Raw genomic sequence first — 11,482 nt, forward strand, 5'->3', positions numbered from 1 at the left:
TAGTGATTTCAGGAGTTGTGTCGGGATAAATAAAAATCTTAGTAGTTACAACCATTTTGAAAAATTAATTTGTGTGTGTTTCAAGAAACTTTAGAGTCGATATTGGGAGTGGATAGAACCAGAATATTTGGTAAGGAGACCAAGGAGGATGCCCAACTTATCGAGTTAGATAGAGTTGAGGGATGAGGACCTAGGATCGGCTTTTAACCAAAGGGGAATATGGTTTCGTCAAGCAAGCATGCCAAGCTACATAGAGGCGTACAGAGGCTCTACACCATAATAATAAAATAAGAGTAAGTTAAGACCAACATGCATTGTTTAATAGATTAAATCTCAAATCTGTGATTTAAAACAATGAAGAAGCAATGGCCAAGTTGATTTTTCATTGAGAATTGTAGTTGCGTTGTGGTGCAAATTGATTAGTTTACATGCCTATAAAACAACTTAGTAGTGTTTAGCATGGACAATGACTAGAAGAAAGAATTACAGGCATTAAGACTCAACGGAACTGGAAAAAAATCGTAGTAGTTACAACTATTTTGGAAGAGTTATTTGTGTATGTTTCAAGAAACTTTGGAGTTGTTTAGGTGCAAATAGCAGTCCATCCAATTATAATTACATTTAATACAACACAAAGAGCTAAAGCTTATTGGTAGAAACAGATAAGAAAGTCTGTAAGAACTGAAGCTTATTAAGGCATGTCGTTGCCTTTTCTTGAGCGAAAAATCGCTAAAGTACAACCCTTTAACTAAAATATTCATATACATGCTTCTATCGTGAATTTAAATAGAAAAAATGCTGAAAGCACGAAGCCTAACATAGTAAAATTGACAATAGGTGCATCATGTAAGTATTCATATCCACTACTAAAAAAACTGTCAAAAAACGACCGTCGCTTTTTTGGTCAAACTCGACGGAAAAGCGACGCAATCACTTTCGTCGCTTTTTTGCTTGACACTTTTAATAAAGCGAAGGACTGCATCGCAAAAAGCGACGGACTGCGTCGCCTCTAAATTTATTTTTTTAACAACAACAACCTAGTGAAATCCCACAACGTGGGTCTGGGGGGGTTAAATGTACGCAGACCTTATTCCTACCAAGGTAGGACGGCTGTTTCCGAATAAATTTATTTTTTTAAAAAAAATATATAAACAAAAAACGACGGATTACATCATTTTATTGTTAAATTTTTTAATTTTTTTTCCAAAAAAGTGACGGACATTGGGTCCCCGTCCGTCACTTTTCTAAAAAAAAATTAAAAAGAAATTCAGAAAAGCAACGGACTAAAGGACCCTATCCGTCGCTTTTCCTGTAACATTTTTGACAGCAGAAACTGTACGTTTCTGCTGCCCACCTGCAATTAAAATATAATTTTAATAATAATCAAAACAATTCAATCCAACACAACTAACCAATCAATAAAACACACAATATACATCATAACGAACATAATGAAACACTCAAAATGAATGAAGTCATAATATTTTAAAGTCTTTCAAATTTAACAACTTAAATTTCATATATTATCCTACAATAATTCAACATTTCTAAAGTGCAAGTTTGATTTTTTTTGGACAATTAAGGTACAAACTAATCAATTGATCTTGCAAGAAAATCAATTTTTTCATCAATAGGATCAACTAATGTTGTCACTTATGCTAAACTAACACTTTATCACTAAAGCACACTCTAAAAATTCAAACATATCCTAAGAAATCAAACAAACCCTAAGCAAAATGCAAGTGTTGTACATTGAATTAAAAAATCTAATATATACAATAATTAAAATTTAAGAGGAAAAAATACCTCGACTTTTTTCAATTAGGGCTGAGATGGAGGGCTTGGTGGCAGTGGGCTTGGCGGCGTCGAATATTGGAATATTTAATTAGATTGTACCCCTACACTTAAAATTTTGTACAAAAATATTAAACTTTAATTAATTATTTCAAGTATCCTAAGTTCAAGTATCTAAAGTTGAGAATTTATACAAACCAAAATAATTTCTAACTACTTAATAGAAAAATCCTAAAGTTCAAGTAAAAAAGTCCTAAAGTTCAACTTAAAAATCCTAAAGTTCAAGTTTTAAATTCAAGTTCAAAATTCACAACTTAAAGTTTACACGCATATCCTTCAAAAATTCAAGAATTTTCAAGTTCAACATTTCTAAAGCTCAAGTTGGTTTTTTTCTAAGTTAAAGTACAAACTTTCAAATTTCAAGTATAATTAACGTTCAAGTATCTAAAGTTGAGAATTTATAAAAAAAAAGGGCAGCCCGGGCAAACAAAAAAAAATTCTACGTAAAATTCAAGTTCTAAAATCTAAGTTTAAGTTAAAAAAATCCTAATATTCAACTTTAAAAATCCTAAATTTCAAGTTCAAAATTTAAGTTGAAAGTTCACAACTTAAAGTTCATACATCGTACAATAATTCAACATTTCTAAAGTTTAAACTTAATTAATTCTTAAAAACCACAATTCATGAAACCAAAGTTAATAACTTCATGAAAAATATAAATAATTCACAATTTCTAAAGTTCACAACCTAAGTTCAAATAAGTAAATGCTACACCAAAAATATTCTAAGTTCAACTTAAAAAATCTGGCCTAAAGTTCAAGTTCAAAGTTCTAAATTCAATACAAGTTATGATAAGTTCTAAGTTATAATTAGAAGCTCTAAATAAGTTCTAAGTTTCTAACTTCTAATTAACTTCTATAATTACTTCTTAAATCTAACTTTTAACTTCAACAACACTTCAATTTAAACTAAAAAATACCCAAATTTACAATCTAATTCAAAAAACTCAATTCAACTAAAACCCAATCATTCACTAATTCACAATTAAATATACAAACTAACAATGTTAATAAGTTTATAACTTCAAAAACACTTCAATTCCAACTCAAAAAAACTAAATCACAAACTAATTCAAAATACCCAATTCAAAGTAAAACCCTAAAATCAAAACTATAACTTTTTGTTCACTAATTCACAATCAATGTTACAAATTAACTATGTTAACAACATAAATGAAATAAACTAACTAACAATTCAAAATTTTCTCAATTTACAAAAAAAAATAAAACCCTAACTAAGTTTAACAAGGAAAGAAAAAGAAAAGAGAGAGAGGGCCGAACGGAGTACCTGAGAGATAGGGAGGGACGACGAAGGCGAAGATGTCGGCGAGTTGAGGCAGGGGTAGGGGTGGGCGCCGGGGTCGGAGTTTAGGAGAGGAGATCGAAGAGAGAGAGAGAGAGTTAAAAGAGTATACAAAATAAAAATAAATGGGAGAAACTGTGGCTGATATTTAGTAAGGAGCGACGGACAACGTTCTGCAATCAAAACACAGAAACACCGATTCCTTTTTAAAAAGCTCAAATAGATTAGAGATGTGCGGATTATTTTCTGCTAACAAACCTGGAGAATCGGAGAAAGCACGCTGACGATCGAGTAAATCTTTGTAATTTGTTGATATTCTTCTAACAAACCTAAAACTAGAATTAAGAGGCGTATATTGTTGGGTGTCTCTCTATTTTCTTTTTGTAGGGGTAGGGAGACGTGGGTATAAATAAAATAAGGGAGATAATGCTCTTTTTTTAGTATTAGCGACCGAATATTAAGTTTTTTTAACATATGTGTTTTATCCCATCGCTAATATTAAATTGGAAACTGTCTTTAATGACAGAAAAAAATTGTGTCGCTATAAATACACTTTTAACGACCGAATTTCTATTCCTTCGTTAAGAGTTGGTTGTTAAAAGTTTAATTTCCTGTAGTGCAAATGGTGTTGTAGAAAGAAAGAATAGAACTCTGGTTGATATTGCCAGAACTATGCTTATTGATTGAAATCTTCCAAAGAATTTCTGGGTTGAAGCTGTAATTCAGCTTATTATGTGACAAACAAATGCTTGATAAGGTCAATTTTGAACAAAACTCCCTATGAGATTCTCAACAATAGGAAGCCTAAGCTGAGTTACCTAAGAGCATTTGGATGCAAATGCTTTGTGTTAAACAATGGATTAGATGATCATGGAAAGTTTGATCCTAGAAGTAATGAAGAAATTTTTGTGGGATACTCTTCCTCAAGTAAGGCTTATAGAGTTTACAATAAAAGAACTATGTGCATCGAAGAAAGTGTTTATGTGATTTTTGATGAAAATGGTGATATCAAAGATCTAAAGAACCGAGATGATGATGAATTGGAATAGTTACTGCAAATCCAGAGAGATAGTCTGAATGAAACAACTTCAAATGATGTGCATCCAAGTCCAGATATGTTTGAACCATAACCAGTTGAAGAAGCAAATGAAGATACTGAATCTGAGGACGAAAATATTGGTCTTGCTGCACAGGTCTCTAGTCTTAAGGATAAATTGCTTCAACACCATGAGAGCTCTGCTGATCATCTGTCCCTTATCCTCAAGTCTCTCACTCATAAACCCCCATCCTCCTAGTGTCATTCCTTGGAACTCATCTGTTGTCTTTTTGTTATGTCCCAATGGTTCAAATTTACAGTTATTTTGTAATGCATGTTTTGAGTACTGTCTTTTAACTTGTTAGAATGGATGATTTTGTTTCTTCTTAAAATTCTTAATTCATTAGCTTATTGATTTGTGCTTGTGTTTCCCATGGTGGCCATGACTTTTTTGATATATGCATGCTTTGCTCTTAGTTTACTATTCTTCCTTTTTTATGATGTCAAAAGGGAGAATATATTGTGGGCTGCAAGATGATCTTATATTAGTGTTGAAAAGAGGAAATAGGTTGACAAGGGGAATGTATTGTGTGACGGGGGGAATGAATGTGAATGTGTGTCAAAAAAGGAGAATATGGCATAAGGGTTTGTCATCATCAAAAAGGGGGAAATTGATAATGTATGTTTTGATGATTTAACAATCTAAGGGAATAGGTAAGGGATTTGATCTCTTATGCGAACTCTGAAGCACTTATAGTGATAGTTGACAGTCGTACATAACAGATTCTGCCAAATATGTAGGTTTGATGTGCGTGTGGACGAGTCCTTTTACACCGAAGGACAATTATCTATCTAATAGAAAACTTCTAGCACAATGTATATCATTTTATATATACATTCTCTACAACATTTTCTCCTTGGATTTTTGGAATCTCATAAAAAGAAAACATTGAAGCTCTTGTTCTCCAAAATCATCTCTCTCTCTCGAAGGACCAGATAGAGTTATCAATCCTTTATTTCATTTTTAGAGTTTTGATTTCTTGGTCTTAATCTTTGTAAGATCTATTCCTATTCTATAAATGATTTAGATCAGTTCTTAGCTAGTTAATCTTTGTCTAAATAGTTAGAGTTAGTTATTGAGACAACTTGAAGTCTAAGTTAGCTAGGCTTGTTGATTTAGTGAAGCAATAGAGTTATTGCTTCAGATCTGATTGTGACAGAGTTGTTGCAGTGAGGGGGAATGGATTATGAGTGCAATTCCTAAATTGCAAGAGTTTGTAATCTAAATCTTATCTCTTTTTTAGTGAAGTTGAAGGTGAAATCCTGTGAGACATATTGTGGTTTTTCTCCCTTGAGCAAGGAGTTTTTCACGTAAAATCGTGTGTTTGATTTTACTTTTTATTCTTTACTTTTCTACACTATTATTCTAATAAGGAACCTGATTTCTAACATTGGAATGGGTATTGCCCATTAATCAAAAGGTAGAGAACACGGAGGTAGAATGCTTTTTAATTTATACATTTTTGGGTTATATGTTTTGTAGTGTTGATGCTCTAAGGGACCTCCTGTCCAAACTAAGCATCCAGTCCAGAGTAGAGCTTCCCCCCCTTAAACGCTAAAGTCAATATATATTATAACTATGACTAGAAATTTGTTTGGACTTTATATTATTGTTGCCATGACCACTAAGTATGCGCTGTTTGAACCAAATGACCGACATTTTCATTTATCTAATCTTTTGAGAGTTGTTGCTTTAAATACATCATACCTTTTGTGTGATTATAGAATAAGTGTGTCACTCTTTTAACTGAAATAAATTAAAGAGAGAAAAGATATCACATAGAAGGAATGGAAGATGTAATTATTTCATTATACTAGAATTTAGTCGTACTTAGAGATTTTTCTAAAACAAATAAAGTAGGTAAAGAAACTTAGAAAAAAAAAAAAAAGATTTAGTGATGAAGTAATTAATTGTGTGTGGCACAAGGGGGTCAGAAGTGTGCATGGTGCTGTCATTCAAGCAGAGAGTGGGTGAATATATTGGAACTGTTTTCTTCCTTTTTATATGGCCCCCATGTTTTCTAACTTTTTCACTGTCTCCATCTTAACCTGCTGTCTAGCTATCACCCTACTCCCCATTTGATTAATTTCCTCAAAATCCCTATTCTCTCCTCTTTCACCATAATTAATTAATTAAGAGGGGTTCGTACTTTGCTTCCCCTTTTTTGAGAAAAAACCTATCTTTCATCATTTTCAGAATACAAAGCTACCAAATCAACCAACTGGACAGTCTTCCAACATTTTCTACTATTGCTAAAACAAACAAGACCATACAACAGAAATGAACTGAAAAAGAAAAAGGAAAAAAAAGGAATCCTTTCACTGACTCTCCCATCAATCCCTTCATCAATATCATCAAACCCTTCCTCTTTTTGTCTCTCCACTATTCTTTCTTTCTCTAGTCTCGATCTTGTAATTTACAAATATGGAAATCTTTTGATATTTCACACCATGTCCTTCTTCTCATTTGGGAAATCTCCTTTCTCTTATTAAACCCTAAAAACATCTCAAACAACAAGTGTGTAATGGATTCGTTTAGAGAAGTAGAGAATTCCAATCATTTAGTGAATACCAATAACAATACGTCGTCATCATCTACTTCAAGCCGATATGAGAACCAAAAACGTCGTGATTGGAACACCTTCGGTCAGTACCTTAAGAACCATAGGCCTCCACTGTGTCTGTCCCGGTGTAGCGGTGCTCACGTGCTTGAATTCCTCCGTTACCTAGATCAATTTGGGAAGACCAAAATTCACTCTCCAATATGTCCATTTTACGGTCTTCCAAATCCTCCAGCACCTTGTCCATGTCCTCTTCGTCAAGCTTGGGGAAGCCTTGATGCACTCATCGGTCGTCTTAGAGCTGCTTATGAAGAAAATGGAGGAAAACCTGAAATCAACCCTTTTGGTGCTCGTGCTGTTAGGCTTTACCTTCGTGAAGTTCGAGATTTACAGTCAAAAGCAAGAGGAGTTAGTTATGACAAGAAGAAACGTAAACGTCCTCCACCACCACCACCTCTACAGTTTTCTGCTCCCCCACTCCCATCACCATCAGGTGAAGCTTAACATCAAATATACCTAATATATATGCACCATTAATCATGGATTTTAGTTTAAAATTTTATGTATTCTAGCAATTAGTTAGTTGTATTGAGGATCTATTCTTAACTATGTCACTACATATGTAGGGTTTGTTTATTAATATAATGTACGTACTATCTTCTGTTTTTTTTTACCCTCTAATTTCGGTACCTTTATTAGAACTTGGTTATTTCAAATTCGCACCGCATAGGACTTCATTTGCTGATAAGCGCTTCATGCCAAAGATTTTTTCATATTCAAAACTCGAACCAGAAACTTTAATTAAGAGATATTGTACGTACTATTAATTCCTCTCTACCGTGGATTCAAAGCACAGATTTGTGATGTGCGGTTTTAGGGTATAATAATTTAGTAATTAGTAAGAGTGTAGTAGTTGGAAGTACTAGCAGGAGCATATATAGTTCTTGTACTCTATGAAACTTGTAGGAGTAAAACGTGACTAGAGGACCAATACTTTGAAATTAAAAACGTATCACTCATATTTAGCATTATTATGGAACATACTTTGATACTCTCATCTTCATAATTATAACTTCATTTCATGTGTTTTGGATTATTTTTTTTAACGGGACTTCACATTTCTTTTAGGACTCGTTTGGTAAGACGAATAAGGGATAATTACTTTTAGAATGAGTTTATAGCATGTTTTGTTGAAAACACTTTTTAAAAACTTTATTTGGTACTGATTAAAAATTGAAATTAGAAATTTATAAATAAAAAGACACCTTTTTAAAACTGATTAAAAGAAAAAATAGGACAAACAAACTTAAGAATCCGAGTGCACGTAATAGTGAAATTAAATACTTTAAAAATAAGATATGTAACCTATTATACGTGAAATCAGTTTGAGTTTCTATGGTACTCGATCTTTTTGCAACTTTATTTGGTACCATCTGATATTTAAATGTTGAGTTAACAAGTATTTCTTTGGGAAACTTATATAAATATATTATATTAAGAAAATATTTATCATTTATAGTAATAATATTTTTTTTCACTGGACACTTATTTATAATGCAGTTTTAATACAATTTTAATACACATTAGCGAGAATAACTTTTAAAACTCATATAATACAATTTTTATTCATGGATAATATATTTATCACATATTTTAATACACTTATAATATATTGTGTCAATTTCATACCAAACAAGTATAATATATTTTAAAATACTTATAATATATTTATATTACATGCATAATTCACTTTTAATACATGACAGATATATCATAATATTGCTAAAATCGATAATTATTTATTAAAAAATATTTTTCTTTCTAATTTTCCCTATTTCTTCCGTGAGGGTTCTTATAGCTAGATAGACTGAGGTCAAGATATAACGAAAAGCTCATCATTAATGTTTTTTTAGTGACAAATTATACATCTATTAATTTAATAGTCATTAAATTTCTTAATGGTGAATTATATATGCATCGATCTATTAACTTGATTGTTGCTAGTGCTGTCACTTCACTGAGGGTTTTGATGAAATTGGCAGACAAGGGTGATTCCTTTGTCTTCTAAGAGCTATTGGGTACCTAATTCATACGACACTAACTTTATATATATCTCAAATTATGCTGATTACTAGAATCTGGAAAGAGTTTTAAATTCTCTACGTCAACAGTAGAGATATACATCGATCGAGTTGATTCAGATTTTTTATAAATTAAATCAAATTATTTGTGTTGGATTATTAAATCTATAAATCAAATCAAACTAATTAAAGTCAGATTTTTTGATATCAATTTTTCTCGAATTTTTTCGGGTTTCTCGAGTTTTTTATAGTATCTAATAAAAAACACAGAGTAGTGCTTCTTAAAAAGAGTTCTAGTACAAAATATCAATATATAAGATGGAGGCAGAACACTGTTTGAAATTTTAACTTTATAATATAACTTTATTTTGGGCTTTTTTTGTATAATATTTAGATGGGTTTCTCAGGTCCAAATCTAAATGTAAGAAAGAAAACAAAAATTATGAAATTTTTTTAAAAAAATTTATAAATTACATTTTAATAAATATTATTATGTATAACATAATTTTAAAGTAGTATATTTATAATCGGAACGGTTTGGATTCGGTTTGACTTTTTTTAGTTAAAACCAAATCAACCTTATAATGGTCGGGTTTTTTTTCCAAACACAAACCAAGTCAAACCAAACCACTAGTCGAGTTTTTTTTCCAATTTGGTTCGATTTATCGATTTGGTGCTATTTATCGATTTGCCCTGTACAATCCTAATCAACATTATAAAAAGTGGAGTTTCAATAAGCATTCATTATTGATAATATACAATAACGATGCGCGATCGACTAAAATACATTGATGGTATAAAAATTCATTATACATTTAGTACATGTAACTTAAATAAATACAGTGGATGTATACTTGCCAAAGTTATTTAGTGGGGTATGAACTAGCACTTTAACCTATAAAGAAAATATTCCCAAATCTCACCACTAATCTTTTTTCAGATTAATATAGGATGATTTAGGAGTGGTAAAATATCAGTGAAAGGGACCCATTAGACAATAATGGATCTTGAATAAAATTGAGGAATTCTCTGTAGAAAAATATTAATGTTCAGTTGATTAAAGGGTTGGATGATTTTTTTTTGTGTGAGAATATATTTGTCGACAATCTTAGCTTTCTATCTACTAAAGATGTTGAAAGCATCCGATTTGACTAAAGTTTATTACTCCATTAGTCAGTATTCCTAAATATGATTCCTTAAATTTGTTCTTAATTAACTCTAAAAATGTGCTGTCTGAGTGTATATTGCATCAATTCAGATCACTTTTGGCAAATGACATCTTTTCATTCTGTTTTTTTTTTTCCATATCTCGTAAACTTCAAAATTACACTTTTTTCTAAAAGAAATAATAATTCAAAATTTGTTGGGATGGTTTAAAACCTGAAGCCCTTGTGCTTAGGGCATTCTATCTTACGAGCTTTAAGAACAACAGCCAAGACCCGAAGATTAATTTCTCTTTTACTAATTTAAGTCATACTAACCTCATAAACTAATTAAGTTGGTCAATGAGCGTGTTGAAAAGAAAAGGAAGTTGTTGAAGATAAGAGAAGCTGAAGATATATATGGAATAGGTTTGAACAACATGGTACGTCCAATGAAAGTACAACCGCAGTTCAAGCCACTTTAGGACTAGATTTCTATATTGACTAGGCTACTGCTTTCTGTACTAGCTGAAGTTGACTATGATTAGATTATTTATAAATTTCAATATTATCATAGTAGTAATAGTTATTATAGTAGGACTCTAATTATAGCTAGCTTAGGACTCTATGATTCATACCTTTATATGAAGCATGTACTCTATAATTTTAATTATCAATACAACCTTGATTTCTCTCGTTCAGGGAAGCCACATGCAAAATGTGGATATACTTTTGATCAGTTTTAGTTCAACAAAACCCGCACCTTATAAGTCCCTAGGCTCCAAATTAAAATTGTTAAACGTGTTTATTTCCACTTTTTTCATGGATGCTAATTAAGTTCGCAATGCGGGATTGCCGCTAATATCCGGTATTGTGACATGCTTGAGATTATAATTTTTTTTTAATCAATTATTATCACGTAAATTAATACAGAGGGATCAAATAATGAATCAAATTAAACGTGGTAATGGTTGTCTTTGTCTGTGATTCATGCATCTTTGTGTGGTCTCTATCAACTTGAACCATTTCTATCGACAAAAAATTGCAACCAAATCTCCCATGGTTCGTATCGGGTTTGGAGGCTTTCAGCTCAAGTGTAGTAATTAATTAGTACTTCATCCGTTTCACTTCATATTAATTTTTTTTTTCTTTTGTTCGTCATATAAGAAAACATTAATTTAATAGATTAGAATAATATGCATTATTCTTATATACATTAGAATAATATGTTGGTTTAGACCATTAATTAATATATATAGACAGTGAAAGCAATTAAGGATTTCCGTGAATATAATGAACTTTCTTGCATGTCACTAAAAACTTGCCGTATGACTTAAATAAAATTCAAATTATATTTGAATCAGTCTCTTAAGTTGACAAGACAAGCCCTCTCATGCCTTTTAATCTCAAGATCCTCTAAAATTACTTAAAGACCAAAATATCCTC

The 11,482-nt window shown here is 31.4% G+C and overlaps 1 protein-coding gene and 1 long non-coding RNA gene across 2 annotated transcripts; one reads left to right on the top strand and one right to left on the bottom strand.

Moving 5' to 3' along the window:
* Nucleotides 1-844: 844 nt before the first annotated feature.
* On the bottom strand, nucleotides 845-3,554 carry LOC129881706 (uncharacterized). Its single transcript, XR_008765676.1, has 4 exons — nucleotides 3,415-3,554; nucleotides 3,142-3,329; nucleotides 1,807-1,898; nucleotides 845-1,354 (listed from the first exon to the last, which is right to left on the bottom strand). It is a non-coding gene; the product is annotated as an uncharacterized LOC129881706 (long non-coding RNA).
* Nucleotides 3,555-6,652: 3,098 nt separating this feature from the next.
* Nucleotides 6,653-7,491, top strand: LOC129881707 (protein LIGHT-DEPENDENT SHORT HYPOCOTYLS 4-like). The gene has a single exon (XM_055955824.1). It carries the CDS (start codon nucleotides 6,778-6,780, stop codon nucleotides 7,315-7,317), a length of 540 nt encoding a protein of 179 aa, XP_055811799.1. The 5' UTR covers nucleotides 6,653-6,777; the 3' UTR covers nucleotides 7,318-7,491.
* Nucleotides 7,492-11,482: the final 3,991 nt, after the last annotated feature.

This window comes from Solanum dulcamara, chromosome 3, assembly GCF_947179165.1.
Source record: "Solanum dulcamara chromosome 3, daSolDulc1.2, whole genome shotgun sequence".
Taxonomy (NCBI): domain Eukaryota; kingdom Viridiplantae; phylum Streptophyta; class Magnoliopsida; order Solanales; family Solanaceae; genus Solanum; species Solanum dulcamara.